We start from the raw sequence: 22664 nt of genomic DNA, 5'->3' as shown, positions 1-22664 counted from the left end.
AATGTAAGATACGTGGAAAGCTTCTGCTATTTGGGCTGTATAATGTCAGTAACAAATGGAGTAGAAGACGATGTCTGCAACAGACTAAACAAGGCAAGATCTGCATTCGGACGCCTGAGCAAAACCTGGCGCTCAACGCAAATCTCAAAAAACACGAAACTTCGAATTTTCAACTCCTGTGTGAAATCTACACTCTTGTATGGAAGCGAAACGTGGCTTATGAACAACAACATAAACCAGCGGATACAAGTATTTGTGAACAAATGTCTACGAATAATATGCAGAATATTTTGGCCAAAGACCATATCAAACGAGGACCTGCTCAGGATAACTAGACAAGAACCGATGGCGCGACAAATATGCAGACGAAAATGGAATTGGATTGGCCACACCCTCAGAAAGAACGAAGAGAGTATCCCAAGAATGGCTCTTGAATGGAATCCCCAAGGAAGCAGGAGGCCAGGTCGACCGAAAATGACGTGGCGAAGAACTATTTTGAATGAACTAAAAACCATAAATAAATCTTATGATGATATAAAAATGATATGTAATGATAGGATAGATTGGAATAATCTTGTAGAAGCACTATGTTCCCAAGTGGAATAAATAAATAAAGGAAAACAAAAAATATTGCGAAAAGATTTATATTTTCTTTCTCGAAATTTGTTGCCTTAAATATTTTTTTGTAAATTTGAAATTTCTTAAATCACATTCTAACCTCCATTTAATACAAAAGGGGAAAAATAAAAATAAAAAACAATAAAATAAACTAAAGTGAGTAAAAAAAATAACGAATCTCAAATCCTGGCTAAGCTTTCGTATAAAAACCGCTACATCTACTTTATACAATTCCTTGCAATATAGTTAGTCAACATAATCCTTGGTTTACTTATTCCTCGTTTTCTTGTCCTTAATCCTTTACGTCATATTTTGTTTTTTTTTTGTATAAAAAAAACTGTGGTTAGTCACAACATCTGACACGTAGTAGTAGAATATATATATACACAGACATACATATATAAATGTAGTATTTGTTGTTGTTAGACATTTGCAAACCGTACCGGTTGCATATAATACACATGGGTTGTATTTGTAAAAAAAAACAACACTTAGAAAATAAACACCTTGAGAGGACACCATCATAATTGTGGAAGGAAAAAATATATTCCAAATTGTTGTAGTTGTCATCGTCGTCGTGTAGGTCATCATTGTAGTATTTACTATTCCATAGAAAAAACACAGCTTGATAATAGGAGGATTTATAGTTGTTGTTGTTGTTGTCGTTTTTTTTTTTTTTTTTTGTACACTACAAATACAAGAAAGCATGGTCATTGTTGTTTGGTTAAAATTAGTAGACAATGTGAAAACACTTAAAATCCAACGGTGGTGGTGGTGGTGTTGCTGGTGCTGTTCATTATCACCATGATTCACAGCTGCTAGCTAGCCTACAGACACTTTATGTCCATCATCTTTTATTGTTCTCTGTCTGTAGGTCAATTTCACTTAGCAATGCCCAATTTTCGCTGTCGCCATGAACATGCAGACGAATTTCCTTAATGGCTCCGATTTTGGTATCTAAATAACCCTCTGCCACACCCATATTATCAAAGGAACCCACAATCAGATAACCATCTGTGGTGGAGTTGTAAGTACTCCACACTGCAGAATTTTCACTCAATGTATCGGCGGGTAAAATCTCAACAGTTGTATTATAAAATCTATCCGAAGGATGCTCAGAATTACCACTCCTGAATAAATAATGTTTCAGCGTTGTGGGTTTATCGAATATAAACTGTACCAAATCCCCCGGTTGTGGTAGCAGACCCCAAAAATAAGTTTCCCCGCGATAGGCCCTTTTCAACTGATAGTTTTTATAGGGCGAAATATTTGTCTTCACCTGGGCCGCTGGATTATGATTGTGGGCATAAAAGGTTGGGACTTTGGAGCCAAATTGTTTATCCTTTAATTTTTGCACCTTACCCTTTAGTGAAGAGCTTGTACCTATATGCTGAAATAGTGAGGGTCTATAGTGCAGCCAATATTTGGCTTTTTCCTGATTGCAATGTTTTTGATCGAGATCATTGCGACACACTTTCGATTCCATAAAATAGGCCAGTAACCAATCGACTGGTTTGTCATTGTAAAACATTTGAAAATACGTTATCAGATAAGGCAATTCGGCCGATTTGAACATTTTACCAATGAAACCCAATTGACAAAAGTCCAATAGAAACCATGGCGGTTGATCCGGTTTGGTTAAAGCGCTTTTGGTTATGGCAAATTTTTTCATTGTCGTTATAAAATGACGTTTTGCCAAAATATCATCTTCCAGTTGGACATAAAATGTGCCTGGAATAGAAGGAGAGAGAAAGAAGAGATAAAGAAAGATAATTAAAAGGTTAAATTTATTTTAGGAAGGCCTTAAGACAGACTATATTAGAGAATTTTCTATTCAGCCAGGCTGAATTTAAAATATCCTATGGAAATCTTTATTCAGCCAGGCTGAATTGCAAAATTTCATATGAGACTCTTATTCAGCCAGGTTGAATTGAAGATTTCCTATGGAAACTCTTATTCAGCTAGGCTGAATTGCAAAATTTCCTATGGAAATTCTAATTCAGCCAGGCTAAAGTGACAATTTCCTATGGAAATTCTTATTCAGCCAGTCTGAATTGAAAATTGCCTATGGAAATTCTTATTCAGCCAGGCTGAATTGAAAATTTCCTATGGAAATTCTTATTCAGCCAGGCTGAATTGAAAATTTCCTATGGAAATTCTTATTCAGCCAGGCTGAATTGAAAATTTCCTATGGAAATTCTTATTCAGCCAGGCTGAATTGAAAATTTCCTATGGAAATTCTTATTCAGCCAGGCTGAATTGAAAATTTCCTATGGAAATTCTTATTCAGCCAGGCTGAATTGCAAATTTGCTATGGAAATTCTTATGAATTGCAAATTTCCTATGGAAATTCTTATTCAGCCAGGCTGAATTGCAAATTTCCTATGGAAATTCTTATTCAGCCAGGCTGAATTGCAAATTTCCTATGGAAATTCTTATTCAGCCAGGCTGAATTGCAAATTTCCTATGGAAATTCTTATTTAGCCTGACTGAATTGAAAATTTCCTATGGAAATTCTTATTCAGCCAGGCAGGAATTGAAAATTTCCTATGGAAATTCTTTTCAGCCAGGCAGGAATTGAAAATTTCCTATGGAAATTCTTTTCAGCCAGGCAGGAATTGAAAATTTCCTATGGAAATTCTTTTCAGCCAGGCAGGAATTGAAAATTTCCTATGGAAATTCTTTTCAGCCAGGCAGGAATTGAAAATTTCCTATGGAAATTCTTATTCAGCCAGGTTGAATTGAAAATTTCCTATGGAAATTTTTATTCAGCCAGGCTGAAGTGAAAATTTCCTATGGAAATCTTTATTCAGCCAGGCTGAATTGCAAATTTCCTATGGAAATTCTTATTCAGCCAGGCTGAATTGCAAATTTCCTATGGAAATTCTTATTCAGCCAGGCTGAATAGCAAATTTCCTATGGAAATTCTTATTCAGCCAGGCTGAATTGCAAATTTCCTATGGAAATTCTTATTCAGCCAGGCTGAATTGCAAATTTCCTATGGAAATTCTTATTCAGCCAGGCTGAATTGCAAATTTCCTATGGAAATTCTTATTCAGCCAGGCTGAATTGCAAATTTCCTATGGAAATTCTTATTCAGCCAGGCTGAATTGCAAATTTCCTATGGAAATTCTTATTCAGCCAGGCTGAATTGCAAATTTCCTATGGAAATTCTTATTCAGCCAGGCTGAATTGCAAATTTCCTATGGAAATTCTTATTCAGCCAGGCTGAATTGCAAATTTCCTATGGAAATTCTTATTCAGCCAGGCTGAATTGCAAATTTCCTATGGAAATTCTTATTCAGCCAGGCTGAATTGCAAATTTCCTATGGAAATTCTTATTCAGCCAGGCTGAATTGCTAATTTCTTATGGAAATTCTTATTCAGCCAGGCTGAATTGCAAATTTCCTATGGAAATTCTTATTCAGCCAGGCTGAATTGCAAATTTCCAATGGAAATTCTTATTCAGCCAGGCTGAATTGAAAATTTCCTATGGAAATTCTTATTCAGCCAGGCTGAATTGAAAATTTCCTATGGAAATTCTTATTCAGCCAGGCTGAATTGCAAATTTCCTATGGAAATTCTTATTCAGCCAGGCTGAATTGAAAATTTCCTATGGAAATTCTTATTCAGCCAGGCTGAATTGCAAATTTCCTATGGAAATTCTTATTCAGCCAGGCTGAATTGCAAATTTCCTATGGAAATTCTTATTCAGCCAGGCTGAATTGCAAATTTCCTATGGAAATTCTTATTCAGCCAGGCTGAATTGCAAATTTCCTATGGAAATTCTTATTCAGCCAGGCTGAATTGCAAATTTCCTATGGAAATTCTTATTCAGCCAGGCTGAATTGCAAATTTCCTATGGAAATTCTTATTCAGCCAGGCTGAATTGCAAATTTCCTATGGAAATTCTTATTCAGCCAGGCTGAATTGCAAATTTCCTATGGAAATTCTTATTCAGCCAGGCTGAATTGCAAATTTCCTATGGAAATTCTTATTCAGCCAGGCTGAATTGCAAATTTCCTATGGAAATTCTTATTCAGCCAGGCTGAATTGCAAATTTCCTATGGAAATTCTTATTCAGCCAGGCTGAATTGCAAATTTCCTATGGAAATTCTTATTCAGCCAGGCTGAATTGCAAATTTCCTATGGAAATTCTTATTCAGCCAGGCTGAATTGCAAATTTCCTATGGAAATTCTTATTCAGCCAGGCTGAATTGCAAATTTCCTATGGAAATTCTTATTCAGCCAGGCTGAATTGCAAATTTCCTATGGAAATTCTTATTCAGCCAGGCTGAATTGCAAATTTCCTATGGAAATTCTTATTCAGCCAGGCTGAATTGCAAATTTCCTATGGAAATTCTTATTCAGCCAGGCTGAATTGCAAATTTCCTATGGAAATTCTTATTCAGCCAGGCTGAATTGCAAATTTCCTATGGAAATTCTTATTCAGCCAGGCTGAATTGCAAATTTCCTATGGAAATTCTTATTCAGCCAGGCTGAATTGCAAATTTCCTATGGAAATTCTTATTCAGCCAGGCTGAATTGCAAATTTCCTATGGAAATTCTTATTCAGCCAGGCTGAATTGCAAATTTCCTATGGAAATTCTTATTCAGCCAGGCTGAATTGCAAATTTCCTATGGAAATTCTTATTCAGCCAGGCTGAATTGCAAATTTCCTATGGAAATTCTTATTCAGCCAGGCTGAATTGCAAATTTCCTATGGAAATTCTTATTCAGCCAGGCTGAATTGCAAATTTCCTATGGAAATTCTTATTCAGCCAGGCTGAATTGCAAATTTCCTATGGAAATTCTTATTCAGCCAGGCTGAATTGCAAATTTCCTATGGAAATTCTTATTCAGCCAGGCTGAATTGCAAATTTCCTATGGAAATTCTTATTCAGCCAGGCTGAATTGCAAATTTCCTATGGAAATTCTTATTCAGCCAGGCTGAATTGCAAATTTCCTATGGAAATTCTTATTCAGCCAGGCTGAATTGCAAATTTCCTATGGAAATTCTTATTCAGCCAGGCTGAATTGCAAATTTCCTATGGAAATTCTTATTCAGCCAGGCTGAATTGCAAATTTCCTATGAAAATTCTTATTCAGCCAGGCTGAATTGCAAATTTCCTATGGAAATTCTTATTCAGCCAGGCTGAATTGCAAATTTCCTATGGAAATTCTTATTCAGCCAGGCTGAATTGAAAATTTCCTATGGAAATTCTTATTCAGCCAGGCTGAATTGCAAATTTCCTATGGAAATTCTTATTCAGCCAGGCTGAATTGCAAATTTCCTATGGAAATTCTTATTCAGCCAGGCTGAATTGAAAATTTCCTATGGAAATTCTTATTCAGCCAGGCTGAATTGAAAATTTCCTATGGAAATTCTTATTCAGCCAGGCTGAATTGAAAATTTCCTATGGAAATTCTTATTCAGCCAGGCTGAATTGAAAATTTCCTATGGAAATTCTTATTCAGCCAGGCTGAATTGAAAATTTCCTATGGAAATTCTTATTCAGCCAGGCTGAATTGAAAATTTCCTATGGAAATTCTTATTCAGCCAGGCTGAATTGAAAATTTCCTATGGAAATTCTTATTTAGCCTGACTGAATTGAAAATTTCCTATGGAAATTCTTATTCAGCCAGGCAGGAATTGAAAATTTCCTATGGAAATTCTTATTCAGCCAGGCAGGAATTGAAAATTTCCTATGGAAATTCTTATTCAGCCAGGTTGAATTGAAAATTTCCTATGGAAATTTTTATTCAGCCAGGCTGAAGTGAAAATTTCCTATGGAAATTCTTATTCAGCCAGGCAGGAATTGAAAATTTCCTATGGAAATTCTTATTCAGCCAGGTTGAATTGAAAATTTCCTATGGAAATTTTTATTCAGCCAGGCTGAAGTGAAAATTTCCTATGGAAATTCTTATTCAGCCAGGCTGAATTAAAAATTTCCTATGGAAATTCTTATTCAGCCAGGCTGAATTAAAAATTTCCTATGGAAATTCTTATTCAGCCAGGCTGAATTGCGAAATTTCCTATGGAAATTCTTATTCAGCCTGGCTGAATTGCGAAATTTCCTATGGAAATTCTTATTCAGCCTGGCTGAATTGCGAAATTTCCTATGGAAATTCTTATTCAGCCTGGCTGAATTGCGAAATTTCCTATGGAAATTCTTATTCAGCCTGGCTGAATTGCGAAATTTCCTATGGAAATTCTTATTCAGCCTGGCTGAATTGCGAAATTTCCTATGGAAATTCTTATTCAGCCTGGCTGAATTGCAAAATTTCCTATGGAAATTCTTATTCAGCCTGGCTGAATTGCAAAATTTCCTATGGAAATTCTTATTCAGCCTGGCTGAATTGCAAAATTTCCTATGGAAATTCTTATTCAGCCAGGCTGAGTTGAAAATTCCCTATGAAAATCTTTATTTAGACAGGCTGAATTGAAAAATTCCTGTGGAAATTCTTATTGAACCCGGCTGAATTTAAAATTTCCTATGGAATATTCAGCCAGGCTGAATTTAAGTTTTCCTAAAAAGTATGGTTTTATGCTATAAAAGTTACCTTTCGTTTGTGCATACGCCATCAAATAGGCAAAATCCAAATTCTGTTTACTTCTCCACTTGACCCTTTCCAACGAGTCGTTCAATGTTATTCTTAGTTTATCAAAATTTGGATAATACGAGGGTGAGGGGGCTATTATTTCTATTAGGCCACATTCAAGATAAGGCTCAAAGGCGACTTCCACACTTTTGGCAATGTTCTGAACACTTTCGGGATCACTTTCTCCAATATAGACTATGATTAGAGTTTCATTTTGTTCCTCCTCATTCATGTTTTCGATCAGATTGTGCAGGGTACCCAAAAGATAGGATTGTTTTTCACGCATTACCGTTGGTATGCCCAAGACAATGCTAACATCAGAACGCCCTCGGGAACGTAGTAAAGCGGGACGCAATGAATTTGGATCATCGGAGAGATGTGGCAGAAAATGATAAGCCGTTGGCAGGCGAACATTCGAAGAGCCAGACAAATGCATTTGTTGGGAATGCAGTTGAGTGGCATTGCGCAGAATTTGTCGGGCCTCGGCCGAGAGGCCATCGAGTAAAGAGGCTGGAGCTGCTGGCACAGAGTTGAGTAGGCTGGAGGAATTCTTATCCACTGCGGCTAAAGCTGCTGGGGCACCACCACCTCCAGGTATTGCCGTTACCCCATTGCTGGTATTTTGCAGTTGTATCAGATATTGAGCCAGCAGGGCAACATCCTCTTGTCGGGTTCTATACATCGTTTCCAAATATTGCAAACGCATGTGACACTCGCCCAAGCGCTGTGACAGCGTCTGTTCGGTGGATAATTCTGGACCCATTATCATCAGTACAATAACACATGGCAACAAAATTAAGACTAATGTCAATAAAAGACAGCTACGTTGGCGTATTTTAAACATTGTTTTCTTTTAAACAAATGATTCGTTAAATAAATAATATAAAAAAATTAATGGTTGATTTTGGTTTGTTGTATATGGCAAAGGCAGCTGCTGTACAACGTCTTCAATTGTTGTGGCGCGTTTGGGGGTAAAGGAATATAATTTGGTAAAATGGTAATTGGAATTTCGATTCTAGGATGGGCAAGGTTTAGCTTTAAATTTCTTTTTCCGTTTCGTTTTTTTTAATTTGAAGTAAAAATTATTTAAAATTGTTCCTTTTTACGTTGTATAGTTGTAGAGTTTTTCGGAATATTTATATTGTAGACAATGTAAAGATGGCAGAAAAATATATGTATGTAAATTATTCTTTTGTTAAATTCATTCATGGCCTTATCGTTAAACAATTCTCGAAGACTTTTACAGTTTTATAAACATTTTTGGTTTCGCAATGTTGTTGTATAGAATGTCAGCAATCACTTTTTTAGTTTAGTTTTGATGAGTAGAGAGCAAGTGAGTTGCCTTGTTATATCTTACTTCTAATCCTTTACATAAAAATATATAGTATTATTATCTGCTAGTTTGTAGTCAAAATTGTTTTTCGTTGAGTTTTGTTTTTGTTGTATTCACAATGCTGACGATTTGTTTATTTAGCTATTAACATTAAGCAATGGAATAAACAATTCCATCTTAACAATTCCATTTATTGTTCGCCGGCTGATTCATGCGAATAACTTTGTTTTTGGAGCGTTGTCATGGCATTGGCTTTCTGAAATGATACTAAAAAGGTAACAGTTAAAATATTAAACTCATTTACTCATCTTTTCTATGAAAGAATAATATTCAGCCCAACTGAATTCAACATTTCCTATAGCAAACTCTATTCAGCCAAGTTGAATTGAAAATTTCCCACAGGAAACCTTATTCAGCCAATCTGAATTGAACATTTCCAATTGGAAACCCTATACAGTCAAGCTGAAGAGAAAATTTCCAATAGGAATCCCTATTCAGCCAAGATTAATTAAAAATTTTATATAGGAAACCTTATTCAGCCAGGCTGAATTGAAAATGTTCTATAGGAAACCTTATTCAGCCAGGCTGAATTAAAAATTACCCATAGGAAACCTTATTCGGAAAGCCTTAATTGAAAATTTCTTATGAAAATCATTATTCAGCCAGGCTGAATGAAAAATTTCCTATAGAAATTTCTATTCAGCCAGGCTGAATGAAAAATTTCCTATAGAAATTTCTATTCAGCCAGGCTGAATGAAAAATTTCCTATAGAAATTTCTATTCAGCCAGGCTGAATGAAAAATTTCCTATAGAAATTTCTATTCAGCCAGGCTGAATGAAAAATTTCCTATAGAAATTTCTATTCAGCCAGGCTGAATGAAAAATTTCCTATAGAAATTTCTATTCAGCCAGGCTGAATGAAAAATTTCCTATAGAAATTTCTATTCAGCCAGGCTGAATGAAAAATTTCCTATAGAAATTTCTATTCAGCCAGGCTGAATGAAAAATTTCCTATAGAAATTTCTATTCAGCCAGGCTGAATGAAAAATTTCCTATAGAAATTTCTATTCAGCCAGGCTGAATGAAAAATTTCCTATAGAAATTTCTATTCAGCCAGGCTGAATGAAAAATTTCCTATAGAAATTTCTATTCAGCCAGGCTGAATGAAAAATTTCCTATAGAAATTTCTATTCAGCCAGGCTGAATGAAAAATTTCCTATAGAAATTTCTATTCAGCCAGGCTGAATGAAAAATTTCCTATAGAAATTTCTATTCAGCCAGGCTGAATGAAAAAATTTCCTATAGAAATTTCTATTCAGCCAGGCTGAATGAAAAATTTCCTATAGAAATTTCTATTCAGCCAGGCTGAATGAAAAATTTCCTATAGAAATTTCTATTCAGCCAGGCTGAATGAAAAATTTCCTATAGAAATTTCTATTCAGCCAGGCTGAATGAAAAATTTCCTATAGAAATTTCTATTCAGCCAGGCTGAATGAAAAATTTCCTATAGAAATTTCTATTCAGCCAGGCTGAATGAAAAATTTCCTATAGAAATTTCTATTCAGCCAGGCTGAATGAAAAATTTCCTATAGAAATTTCTATTCAGCCAGGCTGAATGAAAAATTTCCTATAGAAATTTCTATTCAGCCAGGCTGAATGAAAAATTTCCTATAGAAATTTCTATTCAGCCAGGCTGAATGAAAAATTTCCTATAGAAATTTCTATTCAGCCAGGCTGAATGAAAAATTTCCTATAGAAATTTCTATTCAGCCAGGCTGAATGAAAAATTTCCTATAGAAATTTCTATTCAGCCAGGCTGAATGAAAAATTTCCTATAGAAATTTCTATTCAGCCAGGCTGAATGAAAAATTTCCTATAGAAATTTCTATTCAGCCAGGCTGAATGAAAAATTTCCTATAGAAATTTCTATTCAGCCAGGCTGAATGAAAAATTTCCTATAGAAATTTCTATTCAGCCAGGCTGAATGAAAAATTTCCTATAGAAATTTCTATTCAGCCAGGCTGAATGAAAAATTTCCTATAGAAATTTCTATTCAGCCAGGCTGAATGAAAAATTTCCTATAGAAATTTCTATTCAGCCAGGCTGAATGAAAAATTTCCTATAGAAATTTCTATTCAGCCAGGCTGAATGAAAAATTTCCTATAGAAATTTCTATTCAGCCAGGCTGAATGAAAAATTTCCTATAGAAATTTCTATTCAGCCAGGCTGAATGAAAAATTTCCTATAGAAATTTCTATTCAGCCAGGCTGAATGAAAAATTTCCTATAGAAATTTCTATTCAGCCAGGCTGAATGAAAAATTTCCTATAGAAATTTCTATTCAGCCAGGCTGAATGAAAAATTTCCTATAGAAATTTCTATTCAGCCAGGCTGAATTAAAAATTTCCTATAGAAATTCCTATTCAGCCAGCCTGAATGAAAAATTTCCTATAGAAATTCCTATTCAGCCAGCCTGAATGAAAAATTTCCTATAGAAATTCCTATTCAGCCAGGCTGAATGAAAAATTTCCTATAGAAATTCCCATTCAGCCAGGCTGAATTGCAAATTTTCTCATGGAAAATCGTATTCAGCAAAGTATTTGATTAACATTTTGTCCTATTATTCTATTTTTATAATAGAAAAAATTTACACGCACATTTTGTGTTAAAAATCTGCTTCTAATTGCCGGTTTAAACATGCCATGTTTGTTGTTATTATTCTAATCCGAGAACAAAAACACTTCAAATGTGTTACTAATTAATGTCAAACATCTGACAGTGAAGCAGTAGAGCACAATGCCCGTTGTTGTTGAATCACGAAACACTCGCACACAATATTTATGATTTGTTGCTGTTTCTTGTTGTTATTTTTTCAACACAAATCAGACTTGAAGCGTTCAATTGCGCTTTATCTGTTAACTGACCGCACTTAAGCTTTGCTTTTGTTGTTAGATTCGCAATAAATGGCTGGCTGTCTGTCGGCCTTACTTGGCTTGTGGCACAATCAGAGAACGCATAAAAATAATATTCACATGACCGGCTTGTGGAGGAGACCGTGTAGAACTAAGTTCAGTTGCCTAGAATGTTTCGAGTTCAACAATGCGACTAACTACGACTGCGAAGACTTGTGTCGTGTGTGTGTGCGAAATACACTTGCCGTTGTCTTGCCATGAATGTGTGAGTGGCTGCAGTGAATGAATGAAGCGTCACAAGTATGAGTGACGAGGAGTACTTGGGGATATTTCATTTTCCTTGCCACTTGTCCACCACCACCTCTGTCATCACATTTAACAATCGCAGCTATTAAAATTAATTAACTTATAGTTTGCGTTTTTTCTTTTTCTTTTAATTTTCTGCTCTTTGAGTTTCCTATTTTCATTGGCGTTTTTCTTTGACCATGCAATTCTTAATAAATGCATGGGGTCCAAGACATGTTGTTTCACGCAGTGGGTAGGGGTTTGTAACCCTTGGAATTGCTACCAAGGGAAGGCAAATAGAAACTAATTTGGTGAGGAAAAGCTGAAGGACATTAGGAAGGAACAAAAAATAGTTTAGAAAAATTGCAAGGAAATCAAATGTCATTTTTGTTTACAAAGACATATGAGTCAGACAATTAGAATTGCCATAATTTAGATGAAATTTAAGATTTCCATAAAAAATATTAATTTCAGCCTAGCTGAATAAAGATTTCAATAGGAAATTTTCAATTCAGACTAGCTGAATAAAGATTTCCATAGGAAATTTTCAATTCAGCCTTGCTGAATAAAGATGTCCATAAGAAATTTGCATTTCAGCCGGGCTGTATAAAGATTTCCATAAGAAATTTTCGATTCAGCCTGGCTGAATAAAGATTTCCATAGGAAATTTGCAATTCAGCCTGGCTGAATAAAGATTTCCATAGGAAATTTGCAATTCAGCCTGGCTGAATAAAGATTTCCATAGGAAATTTGCAATTCAGCCTGGCTGAATAAAGATTTCCATAGGAAATTTGCAATTCAGCCTGGCTGAATAAAGATTTCCATAGGAAATTTGCAATTCAGCCTGGCTGAATAAAGATTTCCATAGGAAATTTGCAATTCAGCCTGGCTGAATAAAGATTTCCATAGGAAATTTGCAATTCAGCCTGGCTGAATAAAGATTTCCATAGGAAATTTCCATTTCAGCCTGGCTGAAAAAAGATTTCCATAGGAAATTTCCATTTCAGCCAGGCTGAATAAAGATTTCGATAGGAAATTTCCATTTCAGCCAGGCTGAATAAAGATTTCGATAGGAAATTTGCAATTCAGCCAGGCTGAATAAAGATTTCGATAGGAAATTTGCAATTCAGCAGTGGCTGAATAAAGATTTCCATGGGAAATTTGCAATTCAGCCTGGCTGAATAAAGATTTCCATAGGAAATTTGCAATTCAGCCTGGCTGAATAAAGATTTCCATAGGAAATTTGCAATTCAGCCTGGCTGAATAAAGATTTCCATAGGAAATTTTCAATTCAGCCTGGCTGAATAAAGATTTCCATAGGAAATTTTCAATTCAGCCTGGCTGAATAAAGATTTCCATAGGAAATTTTCAATTCAGCCTGGCTGAATAAAGATTTCCATAGGAAATTTGCATTTCAGCCTGGCTGAATAAAGATTTTCATAGGAAATTTGCAATTCAGCCTGGCTGAATAAAGATTTCCATAGGAAATTAGCAATTAAGCTTGGCTGAATAAAAATTTAAATAGGAAATTTCCTTAAGAAATTTTCAATTCAGCCTGGCTGAATAATGATTTCCATATGAAATTTTCAATTCAGCCTAGCTGAATAAAGATTTCCATGGGAAATTTGTAATTCAGCCGTGGCTGAATAAAGATTTCCATGGGAAATTTGCAATTTAGCAGTGGCTGAATAAAAATTTCCAAACTAAATTTGCAATTCAGCAGTGGCTGAATAAAAATTTCCATACAAAATTTGCAATTCAGTCTTGGCTGAATAATGATTTCCATATGAAATTTTCAATTCAGCCTAGCTGAATAAAGATTTGCATGGGAAATTAGCAATTCAGCTTGGCTGAATAAAAATTTAAATAGGAAATTTCCTTAAGAAATTTTCAATTCAGCCTGGCTGAATAATGATTTCCATATGAAATTTTCAATTCAGCCTAGCTGAATAAAGATTTCCATGGGAAATTTGTAATTCAGCCGTGGCTGAATAAAGATTTCCATGGGAAATTTGCAATTTAGCAGTGGCTGAATAAAAATTTCCAAACAAAATTTGCAATTCAGCAGTTTCTGAATAAAAATTTCCATACAAAATTTGCAATTCAGTCTTGACTGAATAATGATTTCCATATGAAATTTTCAATTCAGCCTAGCTGAATAAAGATTTCCATGGGAAATTTGTAATTCAGCCGTGGCTGAATAAAGATTTCCATAGGAAATTTTCAATTCTTCCTGGCTGAATAAAGATTTCCATAGGAAATTTGCATTTCAGTCTTGCTGAATAAAGAATTCCATAGGAAATATGCATTTCAACCTGGCTGAATAAAGATTTCCATAGGGAATTTTAAATTCAGCCTGGCTAAAGAAAGATTTCCATAAGAAATTTTCATTTCAGCCTGGCTGTATAAAGATTTCCATAGGAAATTTGCAATTCAGCCGTGGCTGAATAAAGATTTCCATAGAAAATTTGCAATTCAGCCTGGCCGAATAAAGATTTCCATAGGAAATTTGCAATTCAGCCTGGCCGAATAAAGATTTCCATAGGAAATTTGCAATTCAGCCTGGCTGAATAAAGATTTCCATAGGAAATTTGCAATTCAGCCTGGCTGAATAAAGATTTCCATAAGAAATTTGCAATTCAGCCTGGCTGAATAAAGATTTCCATAGGAAATTTGCAATTCAGCCTGGCTGAATAAAGATTTACATAGGAAATTTGCAATTCAGCCTGGCTGAATAAAGATTTCCATAGGAAATTTGCAATTCAGCCTGGCTGAATAAAGATTTCCATAGGAAATTTGCAATTCAGCCTGGCTGAATAAAGATTTCCATAGGAAATTTGCAATTCAGCCTGGCTGAATAAAGATTTCCATAGGAAATTTGCAATTCAGCCTGGCTGAATAAAGATTTCCATAGGAAATTTGCAATTCAGCCTGGCTGAATAAAGATTTCCATAGGAAATTTGCAATTCAGCCTGGCTGAATAAAGATTTCCATAGGAAATTTGCAATTCAGCCTGGCTGAATAAAGATTTCCATAGGAAATTTGCAATTCAGCCTGGCTGAATAAAGATTTCCATAGGAAATTTGCAATTCAGCCTGGCTGAATAAAGATTTCCATAGGAAATTTGCAATTCAGCCTGGCTGAATAAAGATTTCCATAGGAAATTTGCAATTCAGCCTGGCTGAATAAAGATTTCCATAGGAAATTTGCAATTCAGCCTGGCTGAATAAAGATTTCCATAGGAAATTTGCAATTCAGCCTGGCTGAATAAAGATTTCCAAAGGAAATTTTCTAAAGATGTCCATAAGAAATTTGCATTTCCGCATGGCTCAATAAAGATTTCCATAGGAAATTTGCATTTCAGCCTGGCTGAATAAAGATTTCGATAGGAAATTTCCATTTCAGCCAGGCTGAATAAAGATTTCGATAGGAAATTTGCAATTCAGCAGTGGCTGAATAAAGATTTCCATGGGAAATTTGCAATTCAGCCTGGCTGAATAAAGATTTCCATAGGAAATTTGCAATTCAGCCTGGCTGAATAAAGATTTTCATAGGAAATTTTCAATTCAGCCTGGCTGAATAAAGATTTCCATAGGAAATTTGCATTTCAGCCTGGCTGAATAAAGATTTTCATAGGAAATTTGCAATTCAGCCTGGCTGAATACAGATTTCCATAGGAAATTTGCAATTCAGCCTGGCTGAATACAGATTTCCATAGGAAATTTGCAATTCAGCCTGGCTGAATACAGATTTCCATAGGAAATTTGCAATTCAGCCTGGCTGAATACAGATTTCCATAGGAAATTTGCAATTCAGCCTGGCTGAATACAGATTTCCATAGGAAATTTGCAATTCAGCCTGGCTGAATACAGATTTCCATAGGAAATTTGCAATTCAGCCTGGCTGAATACAGATTTCCATAGGAAATTTGCAATTCAGCCTGGCTGAATACAGATTTCCATAGGAAATTTGCAATTCAGCATGGCTGAATACAGATTTCCATAGGAAATTTGCAATTTAGCCTGGCTGAATACAGATTTCCATAGGAAATTTGCAATTCAGCCTGGCTGAATACAGATTTCCATAGGAAATTTGCAATTCAGCCTGGCTGAATACAGATTTCCATAGGAAATTTGCAATTCAGCCTGGCTGAATACAGATTTCCATAGGAAATTTGCAATTCAGCCTGGCTGAATACAGATTTCCATAGGAAATTTGCAATTCAGCCTGGCTGAATAAAGATTTCCATAGGAAATTTTCAATTCAGCCTGGCTGAATAAAGGTTTCCATAGGAAATTTGCAATTCAGCCTGGCTGAATAAAGATTTCCATAGGAAATTTGCAATTCAGCCTGGCTGAATAAAGATTTCCATAGGAAATTTGCAATTCAGCCTGGCTGAATAAAGATTTCCATAGGAAATTTGCAATTCAGCCTGGCTGAATAAAGATTTCCATAGGAAATTTGCAATTCAGCCGTAGCTGAATGAAGATTACTAAAGGAAGTACTAGAAAATATTGTATTATTCACATGCCTGATTTAATTTTCATTCGCCCCAAAGTACTGTTACAAGTAACAATAGAAATAAGAAAAAAAGAAAACAAACAAGCACATCAGTCGTTGAGAGTCATTTCAGTTGCCATTGTATGAAAGTAGTGTCATTTATGTTGCTAGGGGCCATTATTCGCTCATTTTGTATTGATGTGTCAAACACATGTGCCCTGGGATCCACACACGCGGACATTATCTACTGTCTATTATTCTTCCTTCTTGTGTAGAAAGTATCTATTCTATTTATTTTATAAAAGTAAAATGCAAATAAGGGCGAAGGTTATGATAGATGGATTGTTAAACAGGCAGGCACACCAAGGCAAAACAAGCACATAACTTTTTCGCTTTGTTTGTCTTCTTCTCTGCTAACTGAGTCGGCTTACAAAGCTAATTCCACCCAGTATTAACCCATAATATCGGATGAGACTGTCAACGACTTTTCTGTACATTTGTAAAAATAAAAGGAAATACGAGAGAGAAGGGAGCGTCTTTTTTGTGTTATGAATGTTATGAATACAAGTGGGATTACGCCACAAGGGCTTTAGTTTGTGAAGAATTTGTTGCTCCTTTTTAATCGTTTGCCCTATGAATAGTTAAGTTTTACATTATTGGGTCAATTCCCTATTTGTTCTTCTTGAAGTTGAACTCAAACATTTTTAACAAATTTCACTTGGGCCAATATAAAAGCTACTAAGGCTAACATGAGGAATATATGGAATATATTCAACAAACTGAAATATTGATTTTTTAAATCCTTTGGTGAAAACTTGAGCACAGTTCAACTATGAAAGTTAGTTGTCCTTGCAAACTGTTTTGTGTTTTGTGCCGTTCTTCGTCCAAATAATAAATTGTTAATATCCACGTAACTCAATTCTGCAATTGCAAGTAAGTAACAATGCTTGTATGTGTTGAATGTGTCTGTGTCAATGATAACAAATCAATAACAATTTGCAAAACAGAAGATTTTGATCTAAAAAACATACAAACTCAGAAAAATATGATACCAAAAACATTCAAATTAAATTTATTCAAAGAATCAACGACAAGAAAACAATAGAATGACATCTATCACTCAACACGTTTTTTTCAATTACCCAAATTACACAGAAAAAAACTTTAAAAGAAAAATGCTAAATTTTATATTTTAAGACTAAATTATCATCAATACTTTTCTTGTTCAATTAAATTTTACATTAGAAATTTTGATTTCAGCCTAACTGAATAAAGATTTCCATAGGAAATTTTCATTTCAGCCTGGCTGAATAAAGATTTCCATACAAAATTTGCAATTCAGCCTGGCTGAATAAAGATTTCCATACAAAATTTGCAATTCAGCCAGGCTGAATAAATATTTCCATACAAAATTTGCAATTCAGCCTGGATAAATAAAGATATCCATACAAAATTTGCAATTCAGCCTGGCTGAATAAAGATTTCCATACAAAATTTGCAATTCAGCAGTGGTAGAATAAAGACCATAGGAAATTTGCATTTCAGCCTGGATAAATAAAGATTTCCATAGGAAATTTGCAATTCATCCGTGGCTGAATAAAGATTTCCATAGGAAATTTGCAATTCAGCCGTGGCTGAATAAAGATTTCCATACAAAATTTGCAATTCAGCAGTGGTAGAATAAAGACCATAGGAAATTTGCATTTCAGCCTGGATAAATAAAGATTTCCATAGGAATTTTGCAATTCATCCGTGGCTGAATAAAGATTTCCATAGGAAATTTGCAATTCAGCCGTGGCTGAATAAAGATTTCCATAGGAAATTTGCAGTTCAGCCGTGGCTGAATAAAGATTTCCATAGGAAATTTGCAGTTCAGCAGTGGCTGAATAAAGATTTCCATGGGAAATTTGCAATTCAGCAGTGGCTGAATAAAAATTTCCATACAAAATTTGCAATTGAGTCTTGGCTGAATAAAGGTTTCCATAGGAAATTTGCAATTCAGCCTGGCTGAATAAATATTTCCATAGGAAATTTGCAATTCAGCCTGGCTGAAATTTGCAATTCAGCCTGGCTGAATAAAGATTTCCATAGGAAATTTGCAATTCAGCCTTGGCTGAATAAAGATTTCCATAGGAAATTTGCAATTCAGCCTTGGCTGAATAAAGATTTCCATAGGAAATTTGCAATTCAGCCTTGGCTGAATAAAGATTTCTATAGGAAATTTGCAATTCAGCCGTGGCTGAATACAGATTTCCATAGGAAATTTGCAATTCAGCCTGGCTGAATACAGATTTCCATAGGAAATTTTGCAATTCAGCCTGGCTGAATACAGATTTCCATAGGAAATTTGCAATTCAGCCTGGCTGAATACAGATTTCCATAGGAAATTTGCAATTCAGCCTGGCTGAATACAGATTTCCATAGGAAATTTGCAATTCAGCCTGGCTGAATACAGATTTCCATAGGAAATTTGCAATTCAGCCTTGGCTGAATAAAGATTTCCATAGGAAATTTGCAATTCAGCAGTGGCTGAATAAAGATTTCCATAGGGAATTTGCAATTCAGTAGTGGCTGAATAAAGATTTCCATAGGAAATTTGCAATTCAGCAGTGGCTAAATAAAGATTTCCATAGGAAATTTGCAATTCAGCAGTGGCTGAACAAAGATTTCCATAGGAAATTTGCAATTCAGCAGTGGCTGAACAAAGATTTCTATAGGAAATTTTCTATTCAGCCTGGCTGAATAAAGATTTCCATAGGAAATTTTCTATTCAGCCTGGCTGAATAAAGATTTCCATACAAAATTTGCAATTCAGCCAGGCTGAATAAATATTTCCATACAAAATTTGCAATTCAGCCTGGATAAATAAAGATATCCATACAAAATTTGCAATTCAGCCTGGATAAATAAAGATATCCATACAAAATTTGCAATTCAGCCTGGCTGAATAAAGATTTCCATACAAAATTTGCAATTCAGCAGTGGTAGAATAAAGACCATAGGAAATTTGCATTTCAGCCTGGCTGAATAAAGATTTCCATACAAAATTTGCAATTCAGCCAGGCTGAATAAATATTTCCATACAAAATTTGCAATTCAGCCTGGATAAATAAAGATTTCCATAGGAAATTTGCAATTCATCCGTGGCTGAATAAAGATTTCCATAGGAAATTTGCAATTCAGCCGTGGCTGAATAAAGATTTCCATAGGAAATTTGCAATTCAGCCGTGGCTGAATAAAGATTTCCATAGGAAATTTGCAATTCAGCCGTGGCTGAATAAAGATTTCCATAGGAAATTTGCAGTTCAGCAGTGGCTGAATAAAGATTTCCATGGGAAATTTGCAATTCAGCAGTGGCTGAATAAAAATTCCCATACAAAATTTGCAATTCAGTCTTGGCTGAATAAAGGTTTCCATAGGAAATTTGCAATTCAGCCTGGCTGAATAAATATTTCCATAGGAAATTTGCAATTCAGCCTGGCTGAATACAGATTTCCATAGGAAATTTGAAATTCAGCCTGGCTGAATACAGATTTCCATAGGAAATTTGCAATTCAGCCTGGCTGAATACAGATTTCCATAGGAAATTTGCAATTCAGCCTGGCTGAATACAGATTTCCATAGGAAATTTGCAATTCAGCCTGGCTGAATACAGATTTCCATAGGAAATTTGCAATTCAGCCTGGCTGAATACAGATTTCCATAGGAAATTTGCAATTCAGCCTGGGTGAATACAGATTTCCATAGGAAATTTGCAATTCAGCCTGGCTGAATACAGATTTCCATAGGAAATTTGCAATTCAGCCGTTGCAGAATAAAGACCATAGGAAATTTGCAATTCAGCCTGGCTGAATACAGATTTCCATAGGAAATTTGCAATTCAGCAGTGGCTGAATAAAGATTTCCATAGGAAATTTGCAATTCAGCAGTGGCTGAATAAAGATTTCCATAGGGAATTTGCAATTCTGTAGTGGCTGAATAAAGATTTCCATAGGAAATTTGCAATTCAGCAGTGGCTGAACAAAGATTTCCATAGGAAATTTGCAATTCAGCAGTGGCTGAACAAAGATTTCTATAGGAAATTTTCTATTCAGCCTGGCTGAATAAAGATTTCCATAGGAAATTTTCAATTTTTCCGCCGAGTGTGGCTTAAGGAAATTTGTTCCAAATTATCGCTTATCAATGTTGCCGAAATCATTCAGTACGCTGACAAAATATGAATACATTCACTCTTTTTATAGGCCAACACGTGCAAATAAATATTCAATATTTCCCATCTAAAATTATTTGAATTACGAACACTACTTGTGAATTCTTTGATACATATCAAAATAATAAAAAATAAACAAAAATTGAAATTGGGAGCTGGCAGTTGTTATTCCATTCATCGCTAATGGGGTGCCAACAAATTAATGGGGGTAGGCGGCGCACAACAACAAAAGCAAAACATGAATGGATATTGATTTTTTTTGGTTGTTGCACTCTTCTAGCTTTCAATATAATAGACGGACTATCAAACAAACACCAATTATCACAATTGGAACTGGGCAACTATTTATTAATTCAAGCATTCAACTGTATAATCAATCAATAGTGTGTTATCAGTTATAATAAAATGTCAATTACCTTTCAGTTTTGTGAGGTGTGTGAATCAATTAATGTATATACAACCCAGTTTGAACCATTGACACGACCATTACCACCTTCCTTCACTTCTCCTAACCAATACCACCAAACCAGCAATATGTTTTATTATTGTAATTAAACACATTTCATATCAATCAATTGCATTTTTTTCTCATTCATTAACAACACAACAACAAAAATTAGAGGAACGTATAATAAAATAAACTATTTTTTGTTTTTGTTGTTTTGCGAATCGAATTTTGCAATAACCACCTAATTTTTTCATTTCATGTTGTTTTTTTTTCTTCTTCTATTGCTGCAACACTTAAGTTATTTTATTTATTTCACTCCACTTAATTTCATCTGATCTTCGTATCGTTGTTTTAAGTTTTTTCAATCAAGTCCACTTAATTTTCTAATTAATTTATTTGTTATTTATTAATAATAACGATTAACAATTATTTATTGCTCTCTTCCCGTTGCAACTTTTTTTTCCTATTGATGACACACACGGACAGATTCACATCGGTATGAAATCGATATTGTTATGTTATCGATAATATTGTTTAGATGCAATCAAAGCGATTGGCGTTTGTCGTTTTTAGCTTGTCTACTATCTTTGCTCTGTTCCAGAACCTGCAAGAACCTACTAGTTTTTACTGCGATAAGATTTTTCCCTTTATGTTATCTGTAAAAATATTAAAAATCAGTATATTCTTGCAGTTCTGGATAAGACAACTTGTTTATACTTATGCTCCGAAATCCACTGGAATACACCCCGTTGTTTACCCTGCGTTTATACATGACAGGAAGTTGACTTCAGCTCTGTTCCAGAACTAAAAAGTTTTTACAATTTTTACCACTTTTACACATTTTGCGTTCCCGTACACAAAATTTATATGAAAATCGTTTACGGCTTTTACAACATTTACGACTTTTACCACTTTATAAAGTACGGGAACAGGCCATTCATGTATTTATTGCGTACAACCCCAAACTTAAAGCTGGGTACACATTGTCAGTTTTGAATGACAGCTTTATTGTTGCTTGCTAGTGTGGCCGTTCAGTTTTGTCATTCATCATGCAACCACAAAATGTTTTGTGGTTGCTAGACGGTTTGACAGTTATCGATAATTGCGAAATATCGACATTCAAAACTGACAATTGGTCTGTTCCAGTACTGCACATTTCTACACATTTTTACTATTTTTTTCGATAACATAAAGGAAAAATCGGTTATCGGAGTAAAAATGTGTAGAAATGTGTAGTACTGGAACAAACCAAATGTGTACCCAGCTTAAGGGGTGTTTACCCTATTGGTTTGTTCCAGAACTGCAAGAATCTACTAATTTTTACTATTTTTTTCCGATAACATAAAGGAAAAAATGTTATCGTAATAAAAAATAGTAGCTTCTTGCAGGTTCTGGAACAGAGCATATGTATGAATGTCACATGAGATGTCAAATTTGCTACCTGTGAATGTTGTACACATACATAAGCTTTGTTCCTTTACTTTTTAATGGTAAGAGTGGTAAAAGAGAAAATTGTCAAAATTGCTCTCTCATGAACATTTTTACCAGAAAAGTAAAGAAACGCAAAAATGGTAGATCTGGCTGCAATGTCAAACATAAGCTTGGTTCACATTTAGAAATCCACTCGATTTCAACTGTCAAATCCATATGTTAAACGTAAAATGAAATCCAGATGAGATTTCATTTGACGTTTGAGCTATGGAATTGACAGTTGAAATCGAGTGGATTTCGTAAATGTAAACTTATGCCAAGTTTA

General features: G+C 34.8%; 1 protein-coding gene across 4 annotated transcripts; it reads right to left on the bottom strand.

The window, feature by feature from the left end:
* Positions 1–630: 630 nt before the first annotated feature.
* On the bottom strand, positions 631–21422 carry Mgat4a (alpha-1,3-mannosyl-glycoprotein 4-beta-N-acetylglucosaminyltransferase a). 4 transcript variants are annotated; one of them, XM_073983008.1, is made up of 3 exons: positions 20877–21422; positions 7183–8821; positions 631–2349 (listed from the first exon to the last, which is right to left on the bottom strand). In XM_073983008.1, the coding sequence occupies exons 2-3, from the start codon at positions 8063–8065 to the stop codon at positions 1466–1468; spliced, it is 1767 nt and encodes a 588-aa protein (XP_073839109.1). In that variant the 5' UTR covers positions 8066–8821; positions 20877–21422; the 3' UTR covers positions 631–1465. The 4 variants fall into 4 exon arrangements, with proteins under 4 accessions (XP_073839109.1, XP_073839111.1, XP_073839110.1 ...); XM_073983010.1 differs by having other exon boundaries at positions 7183–8810; positions 20877–21403; XM_073983009.1 differs by lacking the exon at positions 20877–21422 and adding an exon at positions 11211–11661.
* Positions 21423–22664: the final 1242 nt, after the last annotated feature.

This window comes from Musca autumnalis, unplaced genomic scaffold, assembly GCF_047663935.1.
Source record: "Musca autumnalis isolate F117 unplaced genomic scaffold, ASM4766393v1 scaffold_4, whole genome shotgun sequence".
NCBI classification, from domain to species: Eukaryota; Metazoa; Arthropoda; class Insecta; order Diptera; family Muscidae; genus Musca; species Musca autumnalis.
Note: the sequence above shows the minus strand (reverse complement) of the source record. Positions and strands in the feature narration are given on the sequence as shown.

Coding starts and splice junctions, on each gene's coding strand:
- Mgat4a (XM_073983008.1), bottom strand. CDS start 8,065: ATGTTTAAAATACGCCAACGTAGCTGTCTTTTATTGACATTAGTCTTA. Junction 2,350..7,182: donor GGCGTATGCACAAACGAAAG/GTAACTTTTATA, acceptor CTTCTATTCCAG/GCACATTTTATGTCCAACTG.